Source organism: Halichondria panicea, chromosome 12 (genome assembly GCF_963675165.1).
Source record: "Halichondria panicea chromosome 12, odHalPani1.1, whole genome shotgun sequence".
Lineage (NCBI taxonomy): Eukaryota > Metazoa > Porifera > Demospongiae > Suberitida > Halichondriidae > Halichondria > Halichondria panicea.
This window is the reverse complement of record NC_087388.1, coordinates 4000366-4020198: the sequence shown is the minus strand read 5'-3', so window position 1 is coordinate 4020198 and position 19833 is coordinate 4000366. Positions and strand designations below refer to the sequence as shown.

Sequence of the window (19833 nt, the reverse complement as noted above, 5' to 3'; positions counted from 1 at the left end):
AGGAATATATAATTATAGCGTCAGCCACATTGATTGATGCAGTCCGACATCACTTTACACACTACTCTAAATATAAATTGCAATGGCCCGTTATCTAACAAACTAAACTTGGTTATCTAAGCAATCACCTTATAATTAATCCGACCCACATCCATTGACTATAATATTATACCCTTGTCAGCAATTATATACTACAACTTCATCCGCACTATATACCCACCAATTCCCCCCATCAACTGTTAATTTGAACGCTGTATACCTCTGTCCCAATCCAAACCACGCATTAATATTGTCTGTCTGTCGTTCTATATACTGCTTTTTGTAATTCTTACAGTACAAATGCAGCGAAGACTGTATAAAGAACCATCGAGACTGACGTGCCTGAAAAATTATTTTTAGTGGTCGTTGTGAGCATGAACAAGCTGAGCATTGTCCTTTAACCTAGCTAACCATCATGCTTGAGGTATTACGTACATGTATTCCTCTGTGTATACTTTGTCTGTTCTGCATGATTGTAGCTGTAGGGCTAGCCTCGATTCCAGGCCCAAGAATCTGCAGGCGCATGCGCGAAATAATTATTTCCGCGCATGCGCCTGCAGATTCTTCCGGTGGAATCTTGTGCAAGGCAAAACATTTTCCATACATGGACGTGGATTCTTCAACTTGAAACTTGAAACCTCTCGAAGGTCTATGTTGACACAATAAGTCCAGTGGTATAGATCTACTATGAATAGAATCATATCATGGTTTTCAGGGAATGAACAGCGTAGCCTAGATGGAGCTAAAAGTAAGTGGTAAATTATCTATGACTATGAATACATGCATGTAGATCTATTAATGACAGTCTCGGCCGGAATGGTGTTGGTGTAAGCTATATCCAGTTGATTCCATCAATCTATACAGTCATATATACTAGGCCACCCAGGCCATGCCTTTTTTGGTATTATTGCAACACCTATCAATGCAAATCTCCACCCCCATCTCTCCCGGGATAGGGTGGGGATTTGTCACTGGGGAGTTGTAAACTCCCCTCCCCAGGAGGGGTATTTTTCACTACAATACCCCTCCCAAACCACGGGATTTGACAATCCATAATTATGATAATTATACTGACTTGTAGCTGCTTAGTATAGCATACAGACTTACAAAAGCCCCACCCTATATATATAATTATGGGAAGCAAATTTATCCCAGCCCACGTGCACCCTATCCTGGGAGGGGGGGGGGTAGGGTTTGCATTGATAGGTGCATAAATAGTAAGCTATCTATATCTCACGCAACCAGAAAAATGTGTACAGCACAAATGTGTACAGCACAAATGCTCACGTGCTTATACTACCGTATAGCAGCGAGTAATTTTCAAGGGTCAAAAAAATTTCGCAAATTGGCCATTAATTTTTATGCATTTCACATAGAATTTTTTTAGCAATTTTTTTGCGGATTTGTATATTGGGCCACTCCAAGTGATACTCTATAGATACTCTGGTTTCTGGGTCCACCACCTGCATCAGTTTTAATCTTGGATTTCTATCTCACTACGCAGTCCGCACAATGGTCCATGTTATTCATTTGCAAAACACATAAAGTTAAAGGTAGAACAAACAATGACATAATGACAAAAGCCTCCCGCCCACATGCAAACTTCCAGACCAGAAACCAGAGTATCACTTGGAGTGCATGGCCTTGAACATGCATTTTTGTGCTGAAATTTTCGTGGCTTTATTGGTGAAATATTGGCCCTTGAAAAATATTATCAGAAATATGGGCGGTCTGTAATTGAGGCTAAAGTTTATCACTCGTGTATATACCAGTCCCTTTTCGCAGGCAAAAAGGGGGTGGCCTCACAGTTATACACGTTTTATAGTTTTTGTTGTTCTCATGCACATGTATAGATGACAGTGACGATGACTTTGAGTATTATAGTGCCACTGATCATTCTAATGACTCGGAATCTACTGGCTCCTCAGTTCATGTAACAGAATGGAGTTTAGATTCTCAAAATTCACAATTAATGCTATCTATTCGAAGGAGGGATTCAGAAGGAGTTTTAGAAGCTATGGATGAGAGTAACAAATGGATTCTACAACAAAAAATTTGGTACCTAGACAAAAAGGTATGTTGTGTTATTACATGCAAACACATTCATGGTCAGCTTTAACTGTATACATCCTGCGGCTATGCCCCGAGGCATAATAATGCTATATATCTGATCAATAGTCATTAAATAATAGACACTGTTTTGGAGGTGTCTAGGGATTTAGAAGCCCAAAGGCACTGATTTAGTATCCCAAGCGTAAGTGGTGGAGGGCTTCTAACGGGATACTAGGTATACTAAGTAAGTTGTAGGTATACTAAGTCCCATAGTATACCTGCTCTGAGGCACTTTTCCCATGTACTTCCCATGTAGATCTTATCAACTTAGTGTCTATAACTAAGATTATACCACACTTACGTCACCACAAATTGATCTCATTGATCAACAGCTGTAGGATATATAGAATATTAGCATACAGCCCCAGACATGCACAGTTTTTCAAGTTGTTTTTTAGTTTTTTCATTTGTTCAAGAAAGTAAGCAAAGAGAAAAGAGCCATGCTTGACGGTACTAAGACTCAAAGCGACGGCAGAAACACGGAAGGTGCTCTTCAACAAGATGGCTAAGCTTCCATGGGTCCATGGGCGCGGTTTAGATACATTTTATCCAAGAAGAGCTTGCAACTCCAGTAAGGGACGTCGAATGGTCAACGCTTGGACCAAGGAAGCTCTTGAGCATCTGTAGGAGTCAACATGTTGCTCAACTAGCTCTTTGACGGCTGCAAAATTCGGCATAGTCTCGTTCTTTTTTGCAGTCTGCATCGTGATTGAATTGTTGCTAGGGGGAGGTCCTTTTATAGTGCTGCGGTCACGTGGTATAAGTCAGATATGCCACACCTATTCGGAGGATATGCACCCTATATATCCTCCGCTACCGTGGTTACATACCCCTCGGCTCTGCCTCGGAGTAACCACGGTAGCGGAGGATATATGGGTGCATATCCTCCTCTTAGGTGTGGTATATCCTATACTTGGCACCTTTGTAGCTTTTAGCATTCCGCATGTATGTGCTCTCTTGCACTAATATTTCCTGCATAATGATATTCATGAGCTGTTGCAACTGCTAACCGCATACTGTTTTGAAAATTATATTCATAGTTAGTGTATTGTACATGTGCATGTGGCTTCTACTATTATCAAAGGCTTATTGGCATAAGCCGCTATTATGTAACACAAACTGTATAGTAGAGCACATCAGCTGGTCATTGGCATCCATAGTCATATATAGCTCGATAAAGCGGCAAATCCACGAATCAAAATCCAAGACAATGTGGCTAGAAGCCTATAACGCTGATGGTCCGTTGAGCTGGAACACACACATGTTTAATTTTAACGACGTTATTACAGTAATCGAGTCAATTTTTCATGCCACTAGCTAAGGCCCGAGTCATTATCTACTATACAAGGGCCAATTACTCTAACTGCGCATGCTCATTATGGGTGGGCGTATAATCGAGTCAATTTTGCATGCCACTAGCTAAGGCCCAAGTCATTTTCTACTACAAGGGCCAATTACTAGCTCTGACTGACCTGGTGTGTTCCTGGGTCAAGCTGGCTTGTCTACTATTGTTGCATTTTGATTTGAAAGAGAATTACTAAGTTACTGACTCGTTCATTAATAAGCCATGCCTTCAACACTTGAACGCTGCAATCTGATTGGGCTGCAAAATTTCTGCAACAGGAACAAAACCTATAACATTGCAGTGGTGCCAACCATACGTGAGCGTCCAGGGTGGGCCACGCCCAACTAGGCTTCGTTTGCCCAGTGTAGTATATTACAAATGGTTGAATATTGTAATGGTGCTCGCGACTGTGACTGTGAATTAGCTAACGTATACTGTTAGTCTTATGCAAGCACTTACTTTTTATAGGAAAATCTTCTCGAAGAGAATGGCTTGAGTCTTGTTGAAGATGAGGAGGTACGAAATCATGAGCATGTTATGAAAGTCTGTTTGTGTTAACTAAAATTATATACAGTGAAACCTGCTTATAGTTGTAGTTGTCCACTTAGGGCCGACTTCAAGTGACCTGTATGAGTAGGAACCACAGCGATGATATTATATTTGAGTCACATATATTTTATAGCTAAATAGCCTACACCGTAACACTTAATCACACAGGTTTGCCACTCACTTCGTGCATGTATAGTTAAGTGGTACTGGTATAACTGCCATAATTATGTACTGTGGCTTGTGGTCAGACAGCTTGTATTAGGCCAAGCAAAGTCAATTTGTAGTTTCTCAGGCTATTACAGTAGACTCTCGCTATTCCGGCTCTCTGAAGTACGGCCACCTCGATATACCGGCCATTTGGCTTGGCACGGAATGCTACCTCTATGTTTACTGTACAAAACTCACCCTGAAGTACGGCCACTCGCTATTCCGTTTACCGGCCAGTGCTGGCTGTCCCAAATAACGTTTTCAATGTAATTTTATATGTGTATTACGGCTGGATATGATGTTTTGGGTGTGGTTTAGTGGATTACACTTAAATAGAGAGCAGAATGATTCATTATCTTTCATTATCCTCGAGACAAGAACCGCAAATCAGTGATTATATTCGAGGTAAGGTCGTTTTTAAGCCGCGGCTAATTATCTGAAGTACGGCCACCTCGCTATTCCGGCCAAGCTGCATGGTCCCAAGGGTGGCCGGATTAACGAGAGTCTACTGTATTCCTAAAATAGCAAGCGGATTGAGGCATTTGATATATATTAATGATAATGATATTCATAGAATTTTAATTAAAAACACCCCCCTAACTTCCGCAATAAGCGGAAGTGCATAATTTTTACCTATTAATTTAGTCATAATTATATTCATGACCAAAAAACTATACAAATTTATCCTTTTCTTTTCTTTTAGTGCCTTTAATTTAAGGAGAAACTACAAATTGACTTTGCATGGCCTTACCGTACTCTACCAAGATTACGCCCACCCTAATTGCATGCTACAAAGCTATAGCTACAGGTGGGATGGGCTTAATTTCGAAAACAGTAGTTTCGCCTTGAAATTAAGCCCACTCATTAAGAAACTGAGTCTTTTCTGTCTGCATCTGAGGCCCTCCAGCTCTTGAAATACAATGAATACATCAATATAATTATAACAATAGTAATGCATGGGTAAAGTAGCTAGGTATAAAGAGTCAAAATTCTGCATCAAAAGGTTGTTCCTTGTCACTGTCAGAGTCTTCAACAGAGATTCAGAGAAGATTGTCTTTGTCTCCGTCTCTTATACTTGCAAATAGAAGTAAGTATTGGATCTAGCTATAATATTATATCTGAGCTACCGTAAGATCTCGATTTAAAGCGACACTTTTTAATAATTACGAAGCCAGAGGTCGCACTTTTGGAGGTTGAAAAACTATATTGAAGTCCTGGTGTCGCATATTTAGAGGGTCGCATCTAATTGGAGGTAACTTTACAGAGTCTACTTGCCTCGATTTCAGGCCGCTTAAAAACACTGATTTTCCAGTGGGCTACAGTCGAGGCTAGGGAGTGGCTACATTTACCTCTATTTAGAACGCGACATTAAAAAATAATTGTCAGTGCAGCTGTCGCACTTTTAGAGGTCAGAAAATTGCTGAAACTCCTGGGTGTCGCATATTTGGAGGGTCGCCTTAAATCGAGGTCTTACGGTAACCAGCTTATACATAATAAACTTTTCTTGGCAACTGCTCACTGTCACTTCCTGGTGGGCGTATTCTCAAGGCAAATTAGCCTACTCAAAAGTGAGGGTATACCGTATAGCGTGTAATTTTCGTGGGGCAAAATATTCGTGGTTTTCGTGGTTGGAGGTCTGACCACGAATATTTTACCCACGAATGAAGCGACCTTGCCTACCTTTACCTGCAGTGCAAGCAGCTACCACGAAAATATTACGCACGAAATGTCTCAATATTGCTGAACCACGAATATTTTGTCCCCTGAAAATTACCCGCTATACGGTAGTCAAGTCAATAATGCATTGTAACAATAATTATGCAAGCATAGGACTTTTTGTGATATTAATATACATACATGACTGTGTATGTAACGAGTCATGATAGAGTAGAAGAGTAGAGTAGTCTCGAATTTCAGCCGGTTCTCATTAGTGGTGTGGGAGGGAGAGAACGTCGGACGGAATGTTGGTAGAGTATATTCATTGGAGCCTTACCCACAAGAATGTAAGATAGGCTTTCAAAAATATAACATTTAAATTGTGGGTTATTATCCTCGTGGTAACAAGATGATCATTCCTGGCTGACAGAATAGAACGCCCAGAGTCACCGGACGGTTCTCTTCCTCCCATGCTACTGCAGAGAGGGGAGGGGCTGGGAAGCCAACAAAAATGCATTACGTAAGGGGAACCGGCTGGAATTCGAAACTAAGTATATAGAAGACTTTAGAGGGATTGGAAACGGAAATGATGCACATGATATCTTACAATAATAATACTACTTATGTGCCAAGTGTCGTCCACTGAAATCTGAGACGGCCACTTTTTGTTGTTGTTGAATTGATGTGGAATGACCCAGCTAGAGGAGCGCCTTTTCATGCTTGTGCTTCTATATTACCTGTGATAATTATAGCTAAGTTATATTATAGTTTTAATAGTGGCAGATTTTGATATTAAAGCCGGCCTAGTTGTCGAATAAAAGGCTAACTTGCAGGTTAGCTTACATCCGGCCTTTATTCGAGCTAGATCTACATAATTATTTGCCGCTGAAGTGATCCTTTACCAGAATCCATAGACAAGGAAAGCTAGAATTTGTGCTTTGCTTGATTGAACACGCCTTTGTTCTATTATTTTTGTCAACAGCCGAGGGTTAGCACTTCAGCGCTCTAGTTCTTTCTCTCCTTATAACCTCACCCATTTTAATGCACATGCTCAAAATGAGCCCCCACCTACTAGGGAAAACAGCAAATTTAAGACTCAGCGAAATTTGTTTTTGGGTTAGACTATTTGGGGTCACTCACTAGTTACTATTGGGACTTGTGGGTGTGACCACCAGTTTATCGGTTGCTATTACAGCAGGTTTCACTGTATAATGCTATAATTATAGACACTCATGTTACTGTACTACTGTATATTCCTATAGAGAGTTTTTTTGGAACAATGCATTGAAACATATTTGAGCAGTGGTCCTGATAATGTCACTGAAATATCTTCTGAAACTGCTATTGAAACTGAAACAAGCAACTTTAAAATTAATCCAAAGTTGTTTGAAATATCTATTAATTCGAATGTACCGGACGTAGAATATCAAACAGCTGAAACAAATGTCTCTAGGTCATTGGATGATCAAATTGTGATGATTTTTCTAACACCCCCTCCGTTAAGTTCTTCAAGTATTTTCGCCTGCTGTTAGAGAATAAATTCAGTCATTTTTCAGAAGAACAAATATTTGGAACTCCTGGTGATACTTCAGACATTGTGAATTCCATTATCCTCAACGAATTTGAGAGCCTTAAGGAATGCGATACGCTTGAACAATTTCAAGATATTTTGTCTTGTTGGACAGTGTCCAGCACTGTGACTGAGGAAATCGAAGGTCAATTAAAAAGTTCATTTTCTGACCTCTTTGACAAAACGTGTAAGGATTTAGAGGCTCGACAGCAGATTCGTAAATCAATACTAGATGAGCTGGAAACATTTTGTTTTTGCCTTATTGACACTCGTGCCAAAACTATGCATCTTTTTGAACAGTTTGAATGCAAATTGTACCAGCGAATAATTTCATTTGAATTTCTAAGTACTGATTGCTGTTCATTCAAGTGTGCACTGAATATGCTCTTCAAAGAACTCGAAGAAGGTGTCTCTGTTGAATGCTGTGAGAAAATTAGCATTATTCAAAAGCTGCAAGATCGTCACAGTAGCTGCAGCCTAGAGTGCAATAAAGAAGCTGAAGAAAATCGATTAGATGTATACCAAGAAGAAGTGAAACTCTACCAGAAACTACTCGAAGTTATCAGCACACAAACACAAGTGCAGGTAGATACCACTGTACTTGAACAGATTTTAAAGTCAAAAGAAAATCATTTTTCGTATTTGCATGAAAACCTGACTCGTCTTGTTAAGCTGCTGTTGCAAATAGTTCTACCATACAGTATCTTTTCACAAAGCAGAGATGGGTCAACTGTCTACACAATAAAAATGGTGGCTGGGTTATCAAGCAGTGCTCTTTCTGCTTTTGATGAATGGATTTCTCGAAACAAACCAACGAAAACACTCCAAAGTGGGGATGAAATCAGGCTATGTGCTGACGCTGTACTCTACGCTGATAGTGATGTCTACCATCATGGTGTGTCAGTTGTTTGTATTGCCCTAAAACTCATTTGCAAAAAGGTATCTCAAACAACTTCTGAGGTACTTAATAAAACTGCAAGCAGTGTTTACTTAGAAGGTACGAGACAATGTATTACCATCAACACAGAAGGAAAGTGTATTGAATTCAGTGATCGCCCTATTAAAGCTAGACCAGGTGAAGATGGCACTGAGACAGCTAAAGACGGTAAACCTGGAGTAGATGGTGAAAATGGTCAATACGGAAATGCAGGAGGGCATGTTCTATTAGTTGCATCCAATATATGTATCAGTGACTTCAATTTGTTGGCAAGTGGTAGCCCAGGGGGAGATGGTCAAAATGGCGGTGACGGTGGGGCCGGTTGGACACCTACTGTCAAAGGTATTGATGGAAATAATGCCCCTGAATTTGAAGCAGGGCGGCTTCAAACTAATAGTTCTGTTGTAATCAGCTTTGGAACTCGTGGTGTTGACAGCGGTCATGGTGGGGATGCTGGCATGGGTGGAGCTGCTGGAAAGAGTGGTGTCAGTGGCAAAATTGAAATTCTCGATATTGATAATGAATGGAACTGTCACGTAACTCAAAATCAAGTTAAAGATAGCAAACCTGGCCAGCCAGGGGATCCAGGTAAAGGAGGAAAACACACCAGACATGGTATGGATTATGGGCGGTATGGGAAATCTTTATTATTCTGGGCTAGGGTAGTAACACTTGTTACAAGTACACGTCCAACAGATAGTATTGACAATTATAGTGGAGAACTCTGCCATGATGAAATCCTCTATGATAGATCCATCCCTCATCCCAATGTGGAGCAATATGAAAAACCTGCTAGGGATAAAATACCAATGCAAGTGAAAAAAAACGATCACCCTGACTTTGTTAATAGGGGATGTAATAGGGATGGAGAAACTGCCAAAATCAAAGTAAATAATTCCCTTGCTAATGAAAATAAAGCTGTTGACAAACAGGCTTGCTTTTATGCATTCCATGAGCAGTGTCGTCAATCTTTACAACATTGGAATTGCAAATCACACAACCGTTTCTTAGGAGCTTTTGCTCGAAAAGTAGGCGAAATTCACGACACAGAATTTATGTCCATAACTCGTAGTGAAGCAAACAGATCTAAATGTGTGATATGGATGTCTCAGTTTCACAAATTGTCTGAAAATATGAAGGTATCGGTAACGTGTGAAGCTAAGCAAAGCACAAAAGTACAAATAAGCCTGATGAAAGATTACACAAATGAAGTCACATACAGCACGTATCCATCAGCTGATAATTATCTAGGCAGTGAAAGTATAGAAACGGAATCACTATCAGTCAACGTGTCATCACTCAAACAGAGAGCTGAGCACAAAAATATCCATCTTGAAAACTACTTACTTGAGTCCCTGCTAACTGATGACTGTTTTGATGATGAAATTGAGAAATTACAAGCTACCCTGAATTTGTCTGAGGAGATTATCTATTTTGTTAGATGTGATACGACTGCAGATACTGTTAATACTCGATTTCTTATTACACAAAACCTTCAAACCAACACTTGGATCTTTTGTCACCCTAGTGGTACCCATAAAATGACAGTAAATTCATCACTGGAGGTTCTAACTATGGAAAAAAATCAACTTACTCCACTGAATAGAGATACCATGATCTCCTATGAGGAGATTGTTAACTGGATTTGTGGAAATATCGATGAAGACATTGAACTTCCTGCCACTACTGAGCAGTTGCTTTGCCTCAAGCAACTCAAACTTATTATTCTCATTCGGAAATCATATAAAAATGTTTGCGATAATTGTAGTACTGAAGAAATAGATCTCGTTCAGAAGATGTATGCTGTGTGCTTAGACACTCTCGTAGGCAGCAAATCTCTTTCTGCACTACTCCGCATGCAGGATTTCCTTAACAGTGAAGGATTACTGCTTACAGTGTTCGATTTAAATTGGATTAAAAGCATGCTCCCATTAACATATGAAGATGAAACTGCAATTAACGCTTTCTTTGATGCTGTCGGCAACTACAATAGAGAGCAACATCTTGATTTACTATTGCATGTCATGGTCACTTTTCAAGACTGTCATATAGAAATGCTGAAGACACCTGACTATCTTGACTACTTAGCCAAACATGAGTTTAAGTTGTTCTTACAGTCATTTGAAGAGAGTTTAATTCATGCCTTCCACTTTTTATGTGGAAAGTTTAATCTGGTAACCAGATTCCAACATATTATCGTAATTTCCACAACAAAAAGTGAGACCATCCTTCAGAAGTTTGCCATAAAGGGCAGAACCAAAAACCAAACTCATGGCCACCTTAAGGCTTACATCGAAACGATGTTGCATAAAAAACAAAGTATGACCTATACTACAGCTGTAGAACATATGCTTAGCAGCATCATCGAGACAGTAGCAAAATTGCTGGGCATTGTGTTGACAACCCAGGAACAATCGTTAGCCACAGAGAAAATCAACCTTTCTTTCCCAGAAGCCTACACTGCTTTTTGTGCTTTTCCAAGTCTCAAAGCAGTGCTACCTGCTTTGATTGCAATTTCAGGAAAACTTTCAGGTGATTTTGCAAAGAACTTTCAAGAAATGTTATCCTTTACTTATAGCGAGGTTAGTGATGTTTTGGGGGAGTTTCATGAGCTTATGTACGTGGATGATTTTAAATCCTTGATGAGTAAGATTGGACTTGAAACTGTTGACTTCATTAAAGCTCTTCGTCAGCCTTCAATTAACATTGCCAAACCACAAATGGAAGCCCTTATTCATATATTGAACTATATATTAAAAATCACATTGAAGCCAAATCCTTATCGTTCCAGTGCCCAAGACCCATCGAAGCTTTTAATATCTGTTACAAAATTTCTTGAAGGGATGTACTCGTACTACAATAGTATCTTTCACATCTTATCCAATGATGAAGACCGTCAAAGTAAAATTGAATCCAGAAATCAGTTCATAAAAAGTCATATAAGCAAAATAGCAGAATTTCATGAAACTTTTCTGGCTTATCCGATGTCATGTCCTCTTATGGCATTAATAAAATGGAAGGAGTTTATAGACTTTAAACTTCTTGAAAAGTTAGAGCTAAAGCTGAAACTATTCAAAAATACGTCAGAAAACGATGTTCTTGAGAACCTCAGTGAGCTAAAAATTGAATTACGAAAATTCAACAACTTTTTAGTTTTAGTAATAGACTCCCGAAATAATTTTGAAGTGTTTAAGTCCTGCAAAGATTTGCAAATGTATTCACTTTTGTACAAAGCTGACACTGATAAACTGCCGGTAGTATTGACTACAGACATAATGGGGCTGAAAAAGCTGAATGGTGAATGTATGCAAACTATTGTGACACATTTTGGACAATGTTTTCTTTCTAGCTCACAATTTCAGCTTAGTGTCGAGATGGAACGCCTTGAACCAAATTATGAGTTTTTGATTTCGTCTGAAGAGCCTTTAGCCAACATCAAACCATATACTTTGATTTTAGTCATTAATGGAGCGAAATGGAAGCTGTATTATTCATCTGATTGTTCAAGCTGCCACTGGCGAGATGTTGAACTATCAGAAATTGAACAAATCAAAGAGGTGTTGGACTCTAAACTTGACCCTTTTGTTATGAAAAATGGACAATTTTCTCTGACTAAAGAACAAAAAGCTTATCTTGTATCTATGTTCAAGTTTGATTCCGAGTATAGTGTATCGTATAGAGTTCATTTTGGTAGCCAGTTGCTTCTCTCTAAAACACAAGCGTGTTCGTTGAGTATGTTATCGATTGATATTAAAACATGTGCAGTAAAGATTTCAGATGTCACTGTTCTCGAGGATGATGACTCCTTTGGGCAAAGTATTCTTGTTGTGCTCTGCAATTCTACATCAAGTGAAGCTTTAAAACATTTGAGACGTGCCACATATCTTGAAATTTCCGAAGATCAGTTTACCAATGAAATAGAAGGAACTGCGGGAGTGTTTGTTGTTAAGTATCCTGATCAACCAGCCATAGTTAAAACTGTGACCAAATGTGGTGAAAAAGAAGTGTTGAAACATCATTACTCAGTTTCATTATATAGAGATGATTTATCATTGCGGTCACTGCTATCTTATTCTTCTGATGAATGCACTTACCGATTGTTACTGAATGACAGTTCTGAGAGAAATGATGATGTCACTCTTTTATACGTTCTTCAGCCAATTTCAGAACTCTTAAATTTTTATCAGGAACTGTATGACACTTTTCTTCCCACTCAAATTCTCAATAACAGCTTGAAATCTGCTGTACAGCTTTGTCCGACAGTATGTTGTCGTCAAAATATTATCAATTTTGTACAACATGTGCGACGAGGCTTTGTACAAGAGTGTGTGAATCTACTCATAGATGGTTCAGATCACAAAAATGTTCGGACTATGCATGAAGCAATGAAAGCATGCTTTTCCCACACTGTAGTTCAGTGTTAATCGAAAATGTTCATCTTCTTGCTATTGAACATTTCTTGTACTTTCAATTGGTTATGAAGAACCAAAAAAGTGCCGCAAAAGATATACAGTTACCTCACATCAGGGAAGTCAGTTCCTCATTTTGTTTTTGGGAAAACGTACTAGTAATGAAGACCTTCACAACAAAAGAAGTTGTTTCAATTTGCAGGGCTTTTGTGTATTCGAAAAACAGACTATACGTTGAAAATGTATTAGATTGTGAAATTGGATCCATCAGGTTCAACTGGTATCAGACCATTTATAGGGGACTGCAACTATTACCAGGTGACATAGTTGATGAGCAGATCATTTTTATGGTGTCGGATCATCTAAAAGCCTGTGATCTTGAGCGTTATGTAAAGGAAGATAGTGAAAATAATGAGGCTTTGCTACGAGTGATGAAAACCAACGAATCGCTGTGGAATTTTGTTGGCCAGTATTCAAGTGAAACTGCTTTCACGACTGGCAGCTTCGGAGTATATTTATCTCAACTAATTTTAACATGGTTCAAAGATGAACTGTATAATATTTTTCAGCTTCTCCAAAATGTTGTATTAAGCGATCTTTTCTCCTGTCATACGAACAAAAACATTTTGTTGAATATATTTACTTGCTGCTTGTGCAGCAGAGCAGACCAAGCTCTGGAGAATCCAGCTGAGTGGGATAGCTTAATCGGGCTTGTGGAAGTTTCCCGTACCTTTGTGCATGATTTGAATGTAAGGGTACAGAACTTTAGTACATCAGACTCTGAATGCCCTGATCCTTTCCAGCATACAATTAACATGGTTCGATTAGTAAAAATATCACCTGATGTACTAATGGTTGTATCCATCGTACAAGAGTATTCTAGTGATATGTGGCTTAGTCATCTGCTTGCGTACAATTTGTTTGAATTGTGTGTGATCCAGTATAATGTTGATGACAATGACAATAATCTTCACACAAAAATGCTTCTTATGGACCAGAAGTTTCTTCAGATTCTGTACAATGTATTTATAAATGATGTCAGCAATGCATCTGCTAGTGCTAGTGCTAGTTCTTTATGCAATTCCTTCTCATTTGAACAGCTATGTGCGATTGTTGACTTACTTCCATACATAGAGCCATGTCCTGCTGCTTTCTCAGTTCTCTGTAGGAATTCAATTTTTTGTTGGGAAAAAGAAATTCAAATGATCCATTTCAAACAGTATCTTGATCAGTGGAAAGACTTAACGGCAATTGATAAACAAAGAACCATATACATGATGAACAGGGTTCGATTAGATTCTGGAATGACTCACATAAAATTCATGTTGCTGCTATACAAAATACGAAGCAAATATACTCGAGGTAATGCAAAGGACAGCAAGCTACTAATGTCTGTTTTTGAAGCCCTTTACTATAAACAAATCAGCCTTGAGCAATTGAATGATATTGCAGGTAATCAATGGATTCGATCTATCAGAACTTTGCTTAATATGACTACTGCTAGAAAATGCCTATCTAGAAATCCAGACGATGTAGTTGATTTGATTCACAATCAATTGCAAGTTGAGTCTGATGACCCAGAACTCGGTATATGTGACCTTACTGTCATCAGGAACGAGGCTAGAGGGGTACTTCAGCATCTTGAACATTGTTCTATGATTCCTAATGCCACTGAAAGGGAATTGAAACAGTTTTTCAGTTTGCTGCAAAGGCATGTAACTATTGAAGACAGAATGCAGTGGCTAGAAACGCATCGAGTACCATTTGTTTCCTCCGTAATTAAATCCTGGATTTTATCATCAGTGTCTGGCTCTGATGTACAGCAAGTTCAAATCCCATATAGCACCCAAATGATATCACTGCTTCTCTTTCTGCATTCTAGAAATAAAGGTCTTCTACAGCAAGTAAAAACTGGAGAAGGAAAAACATTAATTGTTGGAATGTTAGCAGGTGCTAAAGCTCTACTGGGATTTAATGTAGATGTTGTATCTAGCAATAGAGACTTGGCTCAGAGTGGGATGGAGAAGTGTCAGCCTTTTTTTAGAGTACTCGGACTAAAAGCTGCTATTAATTGCACAGATGATGATGACACTAATCAACAAGCTTACAAAGTACATATTGTTTATGGTGATGTTGGTTCTTTTCAACGTGACGTTCTTCAGGAAGAGAGTGAACCTGGTGTGAAAGTCAACTTCAAAAATCGATACTCTGAACCAGAGAAAAACTGTCTTATTGTCGATGAAGTAGACAGTATGTTTCTAGACAAAGCACAGCACATGCTTTATCTCTCTCATGATAGCCCGGCATTGAAACATTTAGAAACATTGTTCCTACATATTTGGTCTGCTATGATCAGTGTTTCATCTACTTATGTTGAAAATGTATCCGCACGCTTAATAGAGATAGCAAAGCACATGAACACTCTTATAAAGGATGATACTATACCAGTTCCTGATTACTTGAAAGTGTTTTGTGAGAAAAAAATGGAAAGCTGGGTGAAAAGTGCCTACCTTGCTATGACTATGGATGCCAATGACCAGTTTGTTATTGATCATCAGAAGCAAGGAAATTCTGAAGTGAAAAGGATATTTCCAATTGACAAGCAAACTGGTATTGAACAGTACAATATGAAGTGGAGCAATGGTCTCTCTCAGTTTCTCGAGTTGAAATATCGGCGTCCAATATCATCAGAAAGCCTTAAAGCTATTTTTATTTCTAATAAAAGATTTTTCCAGAAATATGGCAAGCAACTATTTGGACTGACCGGAACTATCGGATCTATTACATCACGGAAGTTGCTTCAAAAAGTGTACGGTATAATTACAGTTGAGCTACCAACTAACAAACCGAAACTCTATGCTCAACGTAAATCTCGAATTGCAACGAGTGAACAAGATTGGTCTGCTCAAATTTGTGATGAAATCTCAATCAGAGCAAGTGAACAGCCAGTTTTGGTTATCTGTGAAAACATAAAGCATTTGGAGTGTATTAAGCGTTACATGTTATCTCAAGGTGCCATCAGTGAGAAAGACATTATCAGCTACGCTCGAGATGGTGACAACGTAGAAAAAAAATTCAAACACCAACATGGTGCAAAACCTGGTCAGATTGTTTTAGCTACAAACAAAGGAGGTCGTGGAACAGACATTGTAATCAGTGATAAAGATGCCCCAAAAGGCCTACATGTAATCCTCACATTCCTGCCAGAGAATACAAGAATAGAAGAGCAAGCATTTGGGCGAGCGGCTCGAGCTGGGCAAGCAGGAAGTGGATGCTTAATTATTCAAATCAATCAGCAAGAATACAAATCAATATTTCAAACATTTGACACTCTCGAAGCAGCAACAGAAATCCTTGTAGAACTGGAAAAGGCAAAACGTAATAAGACTGAAGCAAATCGTCTTTCTGTGTTACTAAGTGATGGTCTTCCTAGGTTGGAATTAGAAGAACAGTTGTATCTTTTGTTTCAAAAATGCAGACATTTATTTACAGTAGCAGTTCAAAATTTTTCATTGATGAACGTGCAGGTTGGTAAAGCTGCGATAAGTGCTCTTCTTGGGGTTGTAACTGATCATTGGGCCTACTGGCTAGATTCAATGCATGCTCAGATTCATTCTGTAAGTTGTGAAAGTGAAAAGCAATTAGTTATCAATCTCTTCAGCAAAGATTTCCCTGCTCAAGGCTATCCACTACCGTCTTCAATAGATGATACCAACTTTTTTAAGCATCCAGAGAGCTATGTCACATTAGGGATTGCTCTCCTCAGAGATATTACTGAGAGTCCTAGTGGAAACAACATTAAAAGTCAGCATTTACATGCCACAGCCCTAGCCTGTTTTGAACATGCAGAAAAAAGTGGTGATTTAACTGGACTTCCTGCAATGGCATCATGTTATTGCTTCATCAAACTTAACCCTGATGCTAGTAAAACTAATATGAAACAAGCTCGACGTTACTTGAAAAAGGCTAGAACTCATTTAACGTCCTTAAAGCAAACACTGATGGTAAATGCTGAGGTAGGCACAAAGCTTATTGAAATGATTGATGTTAGCCAGTATATTCATGATGATGAAAACTGCTATACTCATCAAGTTGAAGAGAAGATGAAAGTCCTTGGCTTACATCTTCATACGGTGGAATTACTGTTGGGCAATATAATTGATGAGCATTCGTTTGTGAATGAATCAGCACTTACGGAGGAGAAGATATCAGAAGAGCAGTCCAAAACAATTTACCACAAGTTGGTCACCTTAGGCTTCATTTGTCACAACAAAGTTAGAAAATATTGGAAAAACGAAACTGTTATAAAGAAACTTATACTCGAAAAGGTTGATGAGCAAGTATCTGTCGCATTAATCAAACTAGTCTTAAATAAACCCGTTATCAACGAAAGTGATTTGATTGGTCTTGTGAACAGTTCTGATGAATTGTGGGACATCATAAGTCCATTATTGGAGACCTCAGTAAACGTGCGAGTAATTTTTGCTAGCAAGGTAGATTCAGCAACATTGGAAGATGATAGTCTCAACATATGGAATGAATTTAAGAGCTCCTTTGAAACTGATCGAATTGACTTACCTTGGGATGATGAACGTACAAATACGTATAAGGAGTTTCTTGTTTACTTGGAAGGAAAAAAGCTGTGCACAAGCACCAAGAAAGGATTACTTAAGCAAGATAGCGTTATTATGATGGAAAGCCTTGAGCTTGGAAAGTATGAAAACTGTTACATGTACAATAAAGGACACAAGCAAACACTGCGCAGCTACCTATTGTGTTTCTTTGAGTATTGTCAGCAAAATGAAGATTGTTTTTTGCTGGAGTACATGTTACCATATGGAAACAAAGCATTTGAAGCTAAGAAAATGCATGCTTTTTTACAAGAGCAGGACATTCTGAAATCTGGCCAGCTTGTTCAGCACAAGTATGGTGTTGGTAAAGAACTTCAGCATGCTATTGCTACATCGCTAGGAAAGGAATACTCACCTTTCCGAGTTGATTTTATAGTACGAATACTTGGACGTTTACAAGGGGAAATTCGGAAATTTGAAAGAAAAATGCAAGTGGACTTTGTGGACTTTAATGACCTTCCAGATCGTCCAGAAGAAATTCCCGAGGAGCTGGCCTTCTTTGCTGCATGGCATATGGATCAATTTCTGTCAATTGAACAAGCTGACAAAGGATATTGGGATTGGAATGCATTTGCCTGTGCTACACTTGGTATGGCACAGGTAATTGGTGGAGCTGCCTTGATAAGTCTTGGTGTTACTGCCAGCATTGGTAGTGCGCTTATTGCAGAGGGAGTAAATGACATGGTGTACGCCACTATGGCTGGATTAACTGGAACATTCACTTGGAAAGACTATGCCATACACAAATCTATCAGCTTAGCTCTGACTATTGCAACTGGTGGAATTAGTGCTCTTGCTAGTCCTGTGAAGATTGTTTCAAAGTTAGGATCTGCAACTCCTTTCTCGGTGTTCATTAAAGCTACAGCTGGAGCAACCAAAAAGTTTGTATTTTATGCTGCCACCACTTATATCTCAGATGTAGTTTTAGAAGAAATTCAGGAACGTGTTGTGCATGCTACAATCGAATCAATTGAGAAACGTCTCATATCCAAGTGTAGGGAAGGACTTCACTCCCGATTAAAGAATCTAGCCCAGCAAGTGAACAGTGATGATGAATTTCACAGCAAATGTCAGAGGATTGTTAGCAATATGAGGACTTCTTTAGGTATGAATACCTTACTACCAGCTGAATTTGATTTAATACGATCACAGGTTGTGTCTTCGTTGCAATTTAACTACAAACGTATTGCTGAAAATCTAGGAAATAGTAATTCCACAACTGTACGTTTGCTTAGCAAAGGTGCAAAGGTGGCCTATTATGCAAACAAGGCTATCTCTGTGGTAAATGCAGGCGTAAAATTAGGAGGAGCCACGGTTGCTCTGCTTGATTTGTTCAAAGGAGACTTCAACTTACATGAGTATGTCCGTCAAGCTGAAGATATTGACGCAAACCTCATTGAACGCAAAGCCACAGAAATTGAAGATTGTTTATTACGATTTATTCATCAGCAATTGCATGAGAAACTTAGAATGGCAGTGCATTATACAGTGAAACGCAGCCTCAAAGGTATTGCTAAAGCCAGCAAAATTGCTTTATCTAGTGCTGTCAAAAAAGCTTCAACTCAGACAATCACAGACCTTTCAATGACTAGTGTATCAGAAAATAACAAACAAGCAAGGGTTTCTAACTGTGATCAAGGCCAACAAGACCGTAAAGCAGGATTTGGGTCAGCAGATCATGGTCAAGTGGGTAAAATGGACAACAACCTTGATTTACAGCAGAGGGATACCTTCCAGAGCGAAATACTAGAACCAACAGTTCAAACAGCATATGGCAATGATACAAAGCTTGACGAAATTAAGACAAAGAAAAAGTCCAAAAAGAAGAAGAAAAAGAAGAAGAAAAAGAAGAAGAAAAAGAAATTGGAGCTTGTTGCTCATCCAAAGGCAATGCTCTTAACACCACCATCTGGCCCACCACCAACGCCACTACAGAAAATTTCCTTAGAAATTAGATTTTTTCCTAGTATGGACAAGAAATTACAACCAATGACTGTTAGATTTATACGTGATGAAGTTACTCATATAAAGCCTTATGATGTGGCAACACCCCCCCTATAGTATATAAACAATGTATACACAGTTGTGTGATGGTAGTATGTCGTAGAGTGTGTGTCGTAGAGTGTGTGTCGTAGAGTGGACTGCGTGAGTATAATTATGTGCAAGGTGCGCATGTATATAATTATATAGTCTATATTTATTATAATTATGCTACGTTTTAGTTTTATAATTCTATAATTATTATATTACATGTGAAATAATACAGTAATCACTTTTTTGTATGCGCTCTGATCGATTATGCATGCATGCAGTATAATACTACATGTGTTAATTTGCATGTGCATGATCCTATATTGCACATGCATAGCAACAGGATA

At 38.8% G+C, this 19833-nt stretch overlaps 2 protein-coding genes across 3 annotated transcripts; both read left to right on the top strand.

Moving 5' to 3' along the window:
• The first annotated feature begins 619 nt into the window (after positions 1 to 619).
• On the top strand, positions 620 to 12845 carry LOC135345779 (uncharacterized). Of its 2 annotated transcripts, none has more exons than XM_064543223.1 (4): positions 620 to 787; positions 1893 to 2113; positions 3965 to 4012; positions 7171 to 12845. In XM_064543223.1, the coding sequence occupies exon 4, from the start codon at positions 7761 to 7763 to the stop codon at positions 12837 to 12839; it is 5079 nt and encodes a 1692-aa protein (XP_064399293.1). In that variant the 5' UTR covers positions 620 to 787; positions 1893 to 2113; positions 3965 to 4012; positions 7171 to 7760; the 3' UTR covers positions 12840 to 12845. The 2 variants fall into 2 exon arrangements, with proteins under 2 accessions (XP_064399293.1, XP_064399294.1); XM_064543224.1 differs by having other exon boundaries at positions 7171 to 7913.
• On the top strand, positions 12845 to 19737 carry LOC135345778 (uncharacterized). The gene has a single exon (XM_064543222.1). It carries the CDS (start codon positions 12893 to 12895, stop codon positions 19514 to 19516), a length of 6624 nt encoding a protein of 2207 aa, XP_064399292.1. The 5' UTR covers positions 12845 to 12892; the 3' UTR covers positions 19517 to 19737.
• The last annotated feature ends 96 nt before the right edge of the window (positions 19738 to 19833 follow it).